Here is a 15,078-nt window from a genome sequence, read left to right as displayed (position 1 = left end):
TTTTGTGACAAGTTGGCAAGAGAGGGGGCTATCTATGCTCCATTCACATTCCCTTGTGCAGGGCTCTCCGAATTAGCTTTCTATTTCCACACCCATTCTTAATTGTGCATTGTTTATCCCACATGTTTCATCCCACCCCCCACTATCTCCTCTAGCGGTTCCCTCGTACCTCCCATCTCTTATAGAGAGGGATGATATTGGTAATGCCGCTATGGATTTCCTAGCCCTTTGTGTTTCAAAGGGGGCTTCCCAAGATCGTGAGGAGTTTCTTCAAGGTTTCCACTCTACTTTAGGCCTTTCCTTTATTTGGCGACCTCTTTTCTTTGTCATCGATCCACCCTCCCTTGCCGCTTGGCCCTTGGTCCCTGTTATTTCTGTATAGCTTATGATACCTTCGATAGTTCCTCACCATTGTCTCATTGTTGGGTTAGAGGCTTGGCACACCCATCCCCGACTGAAGTTTTCAAGAGTGATCTATTCGAGGCCTCTCAATTTCCATTGCCCTTTGGTGACCTTCTGTTTGATCGGATTTTGATATGGAGAGGGAGTCTTGCTCCTTCGCTAGCTTTCTTCATCCATAGACTTTATCGGCATTGGCACTCTTCCTGGCACCCTGTGATCTATAGCTTTCGTCTGGTTTAAGAAATCCAATGCTTCTTGACATGAATTATCCCAAATATAAGGATTATCTTTTCTCAACAAATTTATTCAAGATAATATCACTTTTTGCAAACTCAAAAATAAACCCCTGATAAGCATTTAAATGTCCCAAGAATTGCTGCAATTGTTTAAAGTCTCCTTTGGCCTTCCACCACATCAAGGACCTAAGAGGGGATGTTAGCATTTGTGTGCGTCTTATGTGGTCATCTCTTACATGTGAACCTCAATCTAAGTCAAACAAGGACACTATCAACTCTGACATTCTATTTGTCTGTCATTTTGTGTGTTTTAAACACTTTATATGGAGGACACACTAGAGCTTTTTTTTTTGGGCAATTTTGATCATTTTTTAGGTTTTGACCCTATTTAAAAAAAATTGCCACTTTTTTGCCTATATATAGGCGGCTTACCCTCCCACTCTCATTATCCATCATTGATCCTTTGTGATTAGCCAGCCCTCCTTATTCGCTCATCCCCCTGCTACCCTGTGGTGCCAACATTGAAATGTTAAGCTGCATGTTGGGGCTGACTATTGCAACCTTATATCCTCAGCCATTTATTGGAAGAGAGGGACAGAGACAGAGTGGAGCGGAAGATGAGCCTCAGCTCATTGTTATTCTTCTTCCATTATTATTCCATCATACTAACTGAAAGAGACTTACACACATAGGTATGACTAACCAAGACTAACTGTGGTTAAGTCACTAACTACATCGACTTATTGAATGTCACACACGTGTACATCTGTATCCAGCTAATGTCGGTCACACACATAAAGATAGACCGACTGAAGAGTAACGAGAGCTTGATATTCTAACACTCCCCCTCAAACTCAAACCATCTGATAAACTCCAAGTAGCTGTCTAAAGTATATGAACTTTTCTTTACCAAGAGACTTAATAAATATATCTGCTACCTTGTCTTCAGTCTTCACATGAATCAAGTCAATCTGCCCTGTAATAACCATTTCTTTGAGGAAATGATATTGAACCTCAATATATTTGGACCTAGCATAGTAGACAAGATTGCTCGCCAACATAACACTGTTGAGGTTATCACAATGCAATCTCACTCTGCTTTCCAGCTATATTCCCAAGTCTTTCAGTAGTTTCATTAACCAAACTGCTTTGCAAGCCGCTAAGGCAGCTCCTCTGTACTCAGCTTCTGTACTCAACAATGCAACAGTAGACTGTTTCTTACTCTGCTAATTGATCATACTGCTGCCCAATCCAAATGCATAACCACTAGTTGACCTCCTATCATAAGCACAACCAGCCCAATCAACATCAATAAACCTTGTTAAGTTAAGGGATTTTCCATATTCATAAAACAGCCCATAATCTGTAGTACCCTTTACATATTTCATGATCCTCTCGACTGTATCTAAATGTGGTTTGCGAGGCTTCTACATAAACTGACTAATCAGCCCCACTGCATAGCATAAGTCAGGACAGGTAATAGTCAAGTATATCAAGCTGCCCACCATCTGTCGATACATGGTCACATTCTCTATGTCATTCCCAACATCAATCTGCAACTTGACATTCTGATCAAGAGGTATCTCCATAGGCTTGCATTCAGACATACCATACTTCTGTAACATGTCATGAGCATACTGCTTCTGTATGCAGCCATATACCTTGAGGCGTAGATACTATCTCAATCCCAAGAAAATACATTAGTTCACCAAGGTCTTTGACTCTGAATTCAGCCTGTAAACATGATTTAATTTCAGCAATGCCCTCTTCATCATCTCCAATGATGATAAGATCATCTACATAAACCACTAGAAACACATATCCATGATCTGTCTTCTTCATGAACAGACTGTGATCTGCATCACCCAATCTAAATCCATGTTGCTGTAAATAACAACTGATCCGACCATTCCATACTCTAGGTGCCTATTTCAGTCCATATAAAGCCTTTTCCAGCTTACATACATATGTAGGAAAGTCCAGGTGAACATAGCCTTCAAGCTGCTCCATATATACTTCCTTAACCAAATCACCGTTCAAAAAAGCATTCTTGACATCCATTTGCCATAATTTCCAGCCTTCACATGCTCTCAAAGCAATGACAGTTCTGACTGTTGCCATTTCAGCCACCAGACTAAAAGTCTCCTCGTAGTCAAGGCCATACTGTTGCACATACCCTTTTGTAACCAGTCTGGTCTTATAGCGTTCTAACAAACCATCTAACTTGCACTTAACCTTGTGAACCCATTTGCTATATGCAATGCTGCCAAATACCTTCAAGTGTGAAATGTCAGACTTATGACCATACAACCTCTCATATGGAGTTACATCATGAATCCCTACTATGTAGGGGTTCTATTCAGCACATAGACAACAATTACTACTGCTTCAGCCCAATAACCATTTGGCAAACCCTTTTCATTTAGCATAGCTCTTGCCGATTCCATCAATACCCTATTTTTCCTTTCTGCTACACCACTTTGCTGCGGTATATAGCTGCAATTTAACTATCTTCTGATCCCATATTTAGCAAGGTACTTGTCAAAGTAATTAGAGACATATTCTCCATCTCCATATGATCTAAGACATGAAATTTTACAGCTCAACTCATTTTCAGCATGCTTTTTGAAATCCTTGAATGCATCAAACACATCATCCTTATGTTTCAGTATGTAAAGCCAAGTATACCTGCTGAAATCATCAATGAAGGATACATAGTAACGAGCACCACCAAACGAAACATTATGAGACTGACCCCATACATCTAAATGTACCAACTGCAAGGGTCGTAAGCTATTCCGTACATGTCTCATAAATGGAAACCGTGTTTGCTTTCCAAACCGACATGCATCACATACATGTCCAAATTCATGATACTTGAACTTAGGTAGTCCAAGCACAATCTCATTCTACTGCATAGATTTCAGCTTTTGTACATTCACATGGCTAATCCGCTTATGCAATATCTCAACATCTCGTATAGCACCATCATCATGTGCAAACATGGTTGCTTTCAATTCTGAAATTGACGCATCAAGAGTAAACATTTTGCCATCTCTTCGGCCTCTAGCAATCAATTTGCAGCCATTACCATATTTTTCAACAAAGGATCCATCTCTATTAAATCTCACCTGCAGATTCTATTCTGTCATCTGTCCAACTGACAAAAGATTCTTGGTTATTGTAGGTACATGTAGTACATCATGCAAGCTCTTTTTCTTGCCATCAGGCATCAACAACGAAACAAATCCTATGTGCTGAATGTCATGTTGGGTGTCATCCCCAGTATACACATAACCATGTGAACCTGCAATCATCTCATCAAACCATTCTCCATAGAGTGTCATATGATTTTAAGCCCCTGAATCAATGTGCCATCTCTCATCTATGTTCTGCCTAGATGCATCCTTAGACACATGCTACATGGCAAATAATCATCATGACCACCGCTAGAAGATGCATAGTCTCCATGCTATTTTCCCTTTGCTTTCATATCTCCTTGCTTCTTGCAACAATCCTTTGTAATGTGTCCATATCTGCCGCAGTAATGACAGTCCTTATCTGTGTTTGACTGATCATTTGGCTGCCATGAACCACATCCACCACCTCTATCATGGGGTGATCTCCCCTTGCCTCTAAAGCTGCCAGATCCATGCTGGCCCTATGTATTTGTGCCATGCCAGGCATTCTGCTAATGCTGTCCATAAGTATTTCGAGCGTCTCCTCGACCTCGAAAAGAGCCACAGCCTCTGTCACCTCTACCACACTGGCTAGAGTAAAGAACAGTGTCTCTGCTTTGAGACGTACTAGAACCTATATTGAGCCCAAGCTTAACTTCCTCATGCAGCAGCAAAGCAATCAGCTCATCTCAATCAGGAAATTCAGCTCTCACAGAAATAGACGTATCAAATGCTTTATACTCTTTGTCAAGTCATTCAACGTCACTGCAATCATATTATCCTCAGACACTGAAGATCCAATGGTGGCAAGCTGATCCGCTATGTTCTAGATCTCTGTAGTGTAGGCTTGAATGCTTTTGTCATTCCTAGACATATTATTGAACTGTTGCTTTAGCTCAATCTTTCTTACATGTGTTACATTTCCATAATTCTTCATGAGTATGTCCCATGCATCCTTTGGAGAACTGTATCCAGTAGTTTGTATAACCATAGTATCTGATATACATAAGAAAAACCAATGTAACACCTTGCATGCTCTCTCAATCCATAGCTTATGAGTCCTTTTCTAATCATTTGTTGGATTCCTTTCGTACATTTCAGGTTCAACCTCATCACCTGTGCATAAGTTCCAATAACCTCTGCTAACCAAAAAAATCTTCGTACGGAACTTCCATAAAGCAAAATTTTTGTTGTTCAACTTTTCTCCCACAATTTGAGTGATACAGACCTCAAAACAGACCCAAAACATCTCATTCATTTGCCACTCTATGTAGGAGTTGATACATGTCCAACCCGGTCAGAATATATTACATGTATGTCAAGTGAAGATGATAGATATTCTTCCTGCAGACAATAATCAACCAATACCCTAGTATAACCAGCAACAAATCAGTCCAAACTTTAGACTTTCAATACTCACAATATCCCAAAAAGTATCTACCACTCAAGTGGTATGATCCAAGCATTTGTCAGTAGCAAATAAGCATCATAGATATTTCAACCCTATAGGTATATTGTTTCCAAATTCAAGACAACAACCAGTTCACTATTTCCAGCTTACAAATAAGCTCCAAAACTCAGCATTTAACACTCCAATATCATGCTCAAATACATGATAATAAAGACATATACATTGTTAGGATGAAAGTCATCAGTGCCCTAGAATCACCTATTGCTTACTACAGTAAACAGTCAGTCTGCATAGGTCTGTGCTGAATATCTCAAAATCTGTGAGGAATTTGAAAAAACTTTCTTATGCAAAGTTGTAGACTACGTCAAAAAGGTCGGAGAAGGAGGGCCATTTCTCCAAAAACCATTTCTATAGCAAGATATAGCTTCTGCAAAAAAATGGACTGCAAGCACAGTCTCCTTTAATGACATTTTCTTCAAATCTGATGTCTTGATGACAAATGGCTACTGCCAAGCCTTCAGGCTTCAGGCGTTCAGGCTCTGATACCATGTTGGAAGACAGGGAGAGAGACAAAGTGGAGCAGAAGATGAGCCTCAGCTCATTGTTCTTCTTCTTCCATTATTCTTCCATCATACTAACTGAAAGAGACTTACACACATAGGTATGACTAACCAAGACTAACTGTGATTAAGTCACTATTTACAATGACTTATTGAATGTCACACACGTGTACAGCTGTATCCAGCTAATCTCGGTCACATACATAAAGATAGACTGACTAAAGAGTAACGAGAGCTTGATATTCTAACACCATTGCAGTCACATTGTTCATTCTCTCTCTTGCGTTCTCTCTTTGTCTCGTCTTTGTGTTCATCTTGTTTTTCCATTGCACACTCTCACAAATGAACCTCACTTTCCATGAGACAGGTATAACTCCAACCTCCTAGATCTGTTGGAACATGGCTGCTAGCAAGAGTGGCAGCATAGGCTTTAAAAAACTCATTAGTCAAGCCATCCCATCCTAGACTTTTCTTCTTGGATAGATATAACCCTCTGTCTCTGTGTGTGTGTGTGTGTGTGTGCGCATGTGGGCACTATTGCATGCAATCTCCATTCTCCTTGCATCTCCAACAACTGGTATCAAAGTGAGAGGGGGTCTCCAAGTAGCACCGTCAACAAAAATCTTCACAATCTCTATTTCGAATGAAATTTGGTGTGCACAAAGAGGTTGACAAATTCTTAGAGACAGCTTGTAAGGGCTTAGTCTCCTTTGTTTTTTTATCTGAGGCTGTTTCAGACTCCCTTTTTTACCTATAAATGCTGCACATGCTATTTCATCTTTTTTTGCAATTCTACACAGGTCATTTAGAACATACAAAACAGGTCAAGGCTTGTAGTGTCCACTATAGAGACATTGTATATAGGCTACCGCGCAATGGTAACCAATGATAGATTACTACAAACAAGCAATTTCAGGTTGCATGTTGTTTAACATAGGTTACAGATTACAGATTGCAGATTTCATAGGTTTGGAGTTTTTTGTTGGCTACTATTGTATACAACAAGTATCATTGAAGTAGAGACCTTGATGTATATGCTGCAACAATTCTTGAGCTTCATATATTGTCATACTATCCATACATATTTGCTAGTGAATGTGCAAGAACACTGTTCTTTGATGTACTACAGTGGTTTTAGGGAGATCAGTCTTTTGACCTACTTCTGAATAGTCGGATGATCTGTGAGGAAGTATTAATGCAATAATACAATGTTTTAACTATATACAATGATTTTCACAACATTTTGGATAGTGATATATGCATTATTGATAAACAATGGCCCATCTTCTATCTTCTCTAAATCATAGTTATATTGAGCAAGTGTTGCAAATATTTTGCCAGCATGGGCCAATTTGTTGATTTTTTGGTTACTGTCACTTGACAATCAGTTGTTTTGCACATATGGCTTCGTCATCTCCAATGGACAGGGAATTGTATCACATCAAGAAGTTTGATGGTACTAACTTCAATTTATGGAAGGAGAAAATCCAAGATGCCCTTATTCTCAGAAGAAGCAATTGAGGCCCATAAGAGGCATAGATGGAAAATCAGGCATGTCTGAAACAGATTGGCGGAGCTTGATGCATTGGTCAAATCCACTATTAGGTTACACTTGAAATTTATACTAAGGTAGAAAAGCAGTTAATGAATACCTTCTGACTGTCAAGTGTTCGTGATCAATGCAGGAGGCAAGCAGTTTAGTTGACAGATTTTGAAGTTCAGTCTGTTGCATCACATCCTCCTGGAAAATTTCTCAACTCACAAATGAGCCTTTGTGAAAATACAAGGGGAAACATATTTTAACAAGTATAGCAAGCCTTGGTACATATGACGTACAAAGTTGACAGCAAAAATCTTTAAGCAAGAATCAGCAACTGACAGTAACCCTGCACACACATGAGCTTGTCTTAGAAAAACTTGAGCAACCATTCAGTGTAGCATGCACATTGCAACCAACCTGTAGAAATAAGCAATGCTTGCAACCGCTTATGTTATTCAACAAGAACCTTGCATTTGATGCATGTCATTCAGACACAGCCCACAAGCGAAGACAGGTACCAAAAAACTGTATATAGTCATTCAGACACAGCCCATGAGCAAACAGAGATGCCTAAAAATTGAATATAGTCGATCAGAATGTACATATACTGTATGGCTGGTATACAGTCAAACTGCATGAGATATGTCAGAAAGATTCCCACCTGTGCTAAAACTCTTTGGCAAACCTATGATTTTTAACACACACACAGCCATCCTCAGAGAACTAAACCCCTACTGTCCAGAGGGATGAGGAGACACAAAGCACCAGAACAATGAGGTTTGGAGAAGAGCTATTTACTTTCACAGCTGAGACTATGATAGTTAAAAGCAAGCTCACCTCAGGCATTGGTCCTATCCTTTCAAGTGTGACGTGGGGGACATAAGCAAGGCCACATACAGAGGTCCAGTACACAGCCAAGGGTGTCAATCTTTTCTTATATCTTGACAGTAAGCTGATCACAATTCCCACACCAGGCTTCTCACCTATAGAAGAAACTATGGGACATTATCATAGATGGGAGCTGATTGCTAGTAGTATCACGTGTTACATACAGACAATGAAATGGGAGAGGATGCAGGGCAGCTCTGACAGGATGAGGAAGAGAAGAGGCACCTTCTTGCAGACATGGGACTCAGACACTTTCTTCCATACTGCCCCTGAGATGGTTTTACATCATAGCACATAGGATTGGTTGTTCACAAAACTGTTGTATTTGTGATGTACTTAGTTACTCTTTACAGAGTTCCTTGTACTTTATATTTTGCCTCAGGTTTTTCTCCAAGGTGTTACTAATAGAATTTTCATTCCTTGAAAAAAAAAAGATGCATCCATGCCATTCATACATAGAACAAGTGCACAGCAGAGACCCACTCTAGGATCTGAAAAGAGATTGTTCACATACTTTGTAGAAAATGGGAGGGTCTACATGATATTGTGTACTCTCAAGCATAAAAGGAGGATATATGCATTCTTGGTACATGGAACCCATCACGTTCTTCCATGTACAGGCATATTTTGACATTACAAACCCCTAGATTGGCTTTTCATATCCCTTGCTTTAGACAATCTCTTGTTTTGATGCACCATTGTTGCCGGGAGTGCAAAGCTTATATACATGAAACAGTACACGTGAAATGAAATGAAACAATACGAAAGGCCAAAATGACCTATGAGACCATGCATTACAACCATCCATTAAACTATAAGAGTCCTAGAAAGAAGCAGTAAGTAAAATCTGAAAACTAAAAGCTAAAAGCAAATCCCAACCGGCACTATTGTAGGTGATAAAGGTACATACCTGCCCAGAGACTAAGCCAAAACTACATGGGTTAGGCCTAGGAAACCATGAAGATACTAAGATGCACGTGCATGCATCCACACACAAAAAGAAAGAAAGAAAGATAGATTATCATCTACCAGAGGCAAAATTGGTTTGACATTATGGCCCATCAGATTGGTTGTTCACACAACCATTGTATTTGTGATGTACTTAGTTACTCTTTATAGAGTTCCTTCTACTTTGTAATTACCTTGGGGTTTTTGTCGAGGTGTTATTAATAAAATTCTTCCCTTCGAAAAAAAACATCTACTAGGGGCTATGATATCAAAGTGCTAATACATATGAATAACTTATGGAAAACTAAATTTCTTAATGTAGAATACAAGCATGAAATAAAAAGTAAAAATGACAAACTACATCACATGACAAAAAGCAATAATTACCAAATACAGCTGCTAGAGAGAAAAAATATTGTGAAGGTGTGGAAATGGAAAAAGCAGCTGTAAGAGGTATCTCAGCCTCATCTTATGATGTCTCACATGGGTCATTTCACCATAGACAAACTATTCACTAGGGTGGTGCTGCATGATATGGTGTTAGGATTGCCTAGATCCTCTAGTGGTATCTCAATCTAGGTCTTCATCCCGACAAGTCGTGGACATCATGCCCTGCATAGCTCTTGTTCTTTGTCTATGGTGACTCCCCAAGAAGCTGAATGAGTCTAGATACCAGCTGATCATTTGTGTCAAGAGTCACTGCTACTTTGAAGAATTTGGTTAGAATCCATCGGCCTATGTCTCAAACACGCCCCTTGTCTCACTAAATTGATTGATATGAAGGCAAGAATTGAAAGTACAAAACCCTAAGGTACAAAAGCACCACCACCTAAAAGGGCAATAAAATGGGAAAAAACACTTCTCCATAAAAGTCTTTGTGTGCTAGAGCCTTTTCACCCCAAATGATTAGAAGGGACACACTATATGTAACAAGCTCCTTGGAGTGAATGAGGTAAAATATACAAGTGAATTAAAAAATTGCATAAACCTCTTGTTTGTCAATGGTGACTGTCTAGGGCGGTTGAGTGAATCCAAGCAATTGCTAGTCAACTGTATCTAGAGTAGTTGGTGCCCTCAAATAGTCAATCACAATGTGATGGCCCATATCTCAAGCATGCCCCCAAACCTCACTAAATTGGTTGGACTGAAAGCAAGAATGTAACATTAAAGACCCTAAGATTCTCTCCTTTGCCTACTTTACAGCCATCGTCTCACTGGCGAGATTGGATGTTTGTGCTTCCTAATGGTTTCGAGAAAAGGTCAACTAATCAAAAATATATCATCAGATGGTTGAGGCCAAGAGATGGGTCACTAGAAAAGCTAATAAATTATGGCATATTCGGGACAGCAAAAAGAAGTGGCAAGAAAGATTCATTCAACTCTGGAAGTCAAAGGTTCCTTATCAAGGTAAAGTATTCATGTGGAGGTTGCTTATTGGGGGTCTTCCAATTGGGGACACGTTGCGTGCTCACAAGATCTCCTGTGGTCGCTATGTATTTTGCACTACATATGATGAGACATTGCTTCATCTTTTTGTCTCTTCCCCTATTGCTTGACAAATTTGGAGTTTTGTTTCCCATGTGTGGTCCTCAGCAACTCAGCAATGGATATCAGCTTGTTCGTGGATTATGGGAAGGATGACTTCTATGTCTACTTTGCATTCAAATTATTTCTGCCTCTTCCATTTCCTTAGATGGACAGCTCTGTGGCATATTTGGCATACTTGGAATGCCTTTATTTTTTTTTCAGCCTCAAGCATCCATGGTCATGTGGCCCGTGTTCGTGGTTTAGTGTTATGGTAGATCCCCTCTATGGTTTCAGCTGATCTGGTTCTTCCTAACATTGTTGCACCAGTCTTCATTTGTGTCTGCTTTTCTTAGCTGACATGATGGTCTGATGTAGATATTGCTACTTAATTCAATTATCTTCACGAAAAAAAAAGGCATCGCCACCTAAGAGGGTGATAACATGGGGAAAAACCCCTTCTCTGCAAAAGTGCTCATGTGCTAGAGCCTCTTAACATCGAAGAATTAAAAGTGACATGCTAGAGCCTAGATGTAGCAAACTCCTCAAAGTGAATGATATGAAAGATATTGTTAGTTAGTTGTACGCATGCCCCCATGTGTGAATACCTTCTATACCTCTCAGAATTAAGAGTCACATGTTTGGAGGCAACCCTAGGTCTATAAATGAGGCCTTAAGGATTGTACTATCATCATCTATCACATCAATCCATTCAGCTTGGTGTGTACTCTCTCTCTCTCCTCTTTCATACCACATATAATTGACTTTAGTCTTTCAAGCAAACTTATTGTTTTAGCAACAAATCATGCATATTTGGATTTTAGAATGATAGGATGTGGCACCATGTGCTCACTTATCACTCCACTTTCTAGATATGTTAAATACTAGTTTCTATAGAAGACTACTCGTGTATATAGAACTACAATCACAACAAGGTTGACAGTGTTGAGATAAAAAAATGCATTAGCTTTACTTAAACAGCCCCAAAACATGCTTAATTAATGAAGAAACCTTGTTTATTTAAAAGAAGATCCTCGAGAGTTTCTATGTCCCACATATACTAACCCTTTTGGGAGGGCTCAAACTTTCTATAAATAGGTATGCTGCCCTCCATTCAGCCCTAATCTCGTTTTGCAGATTTCAGGTGTTTCAGCTTGCTGCCCACAACCCGTTCGTGGAGGACATCTCAGCCGAAGCTGTCCATTACTGTCTCCATCAGTTGGTGCCTGATTTCCAGCCCTCTTCATGCAATTTGGAGCTGATTTCAGCCAAGCAACTGCTGTTCCTGTGCAGACTTCCTGCCATACAGCCTACCACATCATCACAGCCCTGCGTTTGGCAGTCTTTCTCTCTCCTCCAAGTTGTCCTGCCTACGTTTTTAGTCTTTCTCTCTCCGCACTGTTGTTTGCATCACATCTAGCTTCTCACCGCTGCGTTTGCTAGTGTTCAACATCTAGAGGCTGCCTTGCTAAAATTCGGGATCCATTCAAAGTACGACACACTCTCCAGCTCATTACCCCTGCCCTAATCCTTGAGATACAGGAGTTCGAGGTTCAATATTCATTCATTGCATAGTGTGTTCGCTGCATGAGCATCGTATATTCAGTGGTAGTTATATCAGTTCATTCATTCACTATGTTCATTGTCTCTGAGTAAACCTAACCCTAACTGTATTCTTTTATCAGTCTGTGCTTTGTCGTACAGTTTCTGTTTATGTTTTTGTGTTAGAGTATTTCTTTACATGGTATCAGAGCCTGGTACTCTCTAAGAAACCTAGGCCTTTGATCTGATACTCTACACAAGAAGCAAAAACAATAGTGGATTCAAATGACTTCGAACACAACAACACCAATTCAGTCTCCAGAACCAACTATGCCGAGAACCGAGCGAGAGTGGGCCGATCAACTTGCTCCACAAAGTTCCAACACGGTGGAAGACACTTCTAATTACATGGAAGAAAAGCTAGGCAAGCTAACCTCTGAAGAATACAAAGTAATCATAGCTTATAGATGAAAGAAGATTGAGGAGCTCGATCGAATGATTGCCTTTCAAGAAAAGCTTATAAATGAAGGTATGCCCGAATTTCTCTCTTCAGATGTTGCGCGTAAATCCTCTTCCGTCCACTCCGATGCAAGGTACTTTAGATTCGTCTTTTGTTCCTTCTTCTTTTACGTCTTTCTACTTTGCAATATTCTAATAGAGATCATGTGGAAGAAAGAGTCTCGTCTGTTGACGACGAAAAAGGTCCTCTTGAGGACCAATTCTTGTATGTTAACACACGTCGTGGGGATTATAAGAAAAATTCAGGTACCTCTTCTTCTAACCTTCCTTCTTTTCAGTCTACTTCACAAAATCAGAATAAATTTGGTGTTCCTTTTTCTTCATTGCATAGTGCATCATCATCTTCACACTTTCAATTCCAATCATTAAATGTTAAAATGCATCTACATCTCACACACCACATTTTCAAAACCCACCCATCCCACCACATTCTTCTGCTGCTACTCCACTTCCATTCACACCATTTATATTTCCATTTTAGACACCTCATGTCGCACCGCACATGACACCGGCGGGTTATGGAAACATAGGCACATCCTTTAGGACCTCATCCTTCCCTCAACCGGGCGGTGTTCCACCTACTTCACACACATTTTCGGGATCATTGCAGCCTAGGTACCCCCCCAGTCTCTCCCGAGTGTAGATCAATTGACTCCACAATTTGCCTCCATGGGTTTACCTAGTGGACCTTCTGGTCATACTGTTGTGCCCTAGCCTCACTTTGGACAAGGCTTCCGTGTCCTAGTGCCTCCACCTACATCGTCACCTTATGGAAACATTCACGTTCCAGTGCCTCCGCCTCAATCGGCACTCATTGGACACTCACAGCCGACTTCTTCCTACCCACCTTTACCCACTCCTTCTACCTATCAGACATATCTACCTCCACCATCTTATCCCCCACATCCATCTTACCCCACCTACCTGACACCTCATGATTCTAGCTCATCTTCTGTCAAGTATGCATTTAATGACAAGACCCGTTTTAACGGGTCAAACTTTACCACTTGGTCGAACTTCATGAGACATGTCCTTGACTCCCAGAACCTATGGGATCTTGTGCAAGGGTTGAAACCCCAACCCGATCGCGCACTTGTCCCATACGGGGTTGTCTGCTCATGGAAGGCTAGGAATGCCTCCGCTATTGTTGAGTTGATGCGGGGCTTATTACCTGAGTTTCATTCTCAGCTTTAGCATTTTCACTTAGCGTCTAAGCGATGGGTACACTTGACTAGCCGCTATGCGGCTCAGGACAAGACCTATCGTATCAATCTTAACCATAAGCTCCAGCTTTTCAAAATCACTGACCGGGATGACTTGAAAGTCAAGTTAGCTGAGTATTAGTGTCTTCTCGCTGAATTCTCCACTATGGGGACTCCCAAGTCCTCTAACGATCAAGTCACATTGTTCCTAAATAAACTCCCCAAGAAATATTTCAATTTTGTGGAGGGTATAGTTTCAAAGCCTACCATGCCTACATTCTATGAATTTAAGTGTCAGCTGTTGCGTTACGCACAGTTGTTTAATCAATTTCATATGAATTCCTCTTCAAAGGAGGCTCTTATTGCTCATTCTTAGAAAGGGCAACAAGGGAAGGGAAAATAAAACCAAACCTCTCCTCAAAATCAAAATCAAAAGCAAAATCAATCCGGAGAATCACAAGGAACATCCCAATCTCTCAAACTTGGGTGGCAGAATTTATCTAAAAAGAATAGATATTGTCAACATTGTCAAAAGGCTGGCCATCTTGACGACGAGTATCAATCAAAGGCAAGAGGCACATCACCAAAATCTAAGTCACAGACCCCCGTCCCTCAGTCAAACAACCCCCAGCAAGGGAGACAAGGTGATAGCAAGGAGCAGTTTAAAGATCAAACTCATACTCCCACCGCTCAGCCATCTCAGTCGACAACATTCTCAACTCCAGAGGGCTTGTCTGACTGGTCTGCAGAGGCCCACATTGTCTCCATACAGACATCCGATGCGAGTCTCGTCCACATCTGTGAGTTGCCTCCTAACGAGGTTACCGCAGAGGCCCACTCGTCACAGCCGAGCACTATAGCTCCTGTTTGGATTGTGGACAGTGGAGCTACACATCATATGACTCCTATAGTGGACATTTTCCGTTTCCAAGCCCTTGCAGTCGGACGGGTCCGCGTAGGAAACAACTCCTCGGTCAAGATTCACGCTCAAGGTTGCGTCAGTTTTTGCCACTGACAAGGGTTTGGATCTGGCTAGCTAGACAATGTATATCATGTCCCTCAACTTGGGGTGAACTTGTTATCTGTTCAGTAGCTTTGCCGATTGGGGCAAGCAATCTTCTTTACAG

The 15,078-nt window shown here is 40.7% G+C and overlaps 1 protein-coding gene across 3 annotated transcripts in view; it reads right to left on the bottom strand.

The window, feature by feature from the left end:
* LOC148039427 (ubiquitin-protein ligase) overlaps window positions 1-15,078 on the bottom strand; it is a 230,060-nt gene that overhangs the window by 116,731 nt on the left and 98,251 nt on the right. For all 3 annotated transcript variants that reach the window (XM_087690579.1, XM_087690587.1, XM_087690593.1), the window contains 2 exons: window positions 7,625-7,674; window positions 7,441-7,529 (listed from right to left, as the gene is read on the bottom strand). In XM_087690579.1, the coding sequence (XP_087546705.1) occupies window positions 7,441-7,529; window positions 7,625-7,674 (139 nt within the window). The remainder of the gene's footprint in view (window positions 1-7,440; window positions 7,530-7,624; window positions 7,675-15,078) is intronic.

Source organism: Lygodium microphyllum, chromosome 2, assembly GCF_053477565.2.
Source record: "Lygodium microphyllum isolate KBCC chromosome 2, Lygodium_microphyllum_v1.1.10, whole genome shotgun sequence".
NCBI classification, from domain to species: Eukaryota; Viridiplantae; Streptophyta; class Polypodiopsida; order Schizaeales; family Lygodiaceae; genus Lygodium; species Lygodium microphyllum.
The sequence above is the reverse complement of the archived record's forward strand: the minus strand, read 5'-3'. Positions and strand labels throughout refer to the sequence as shown.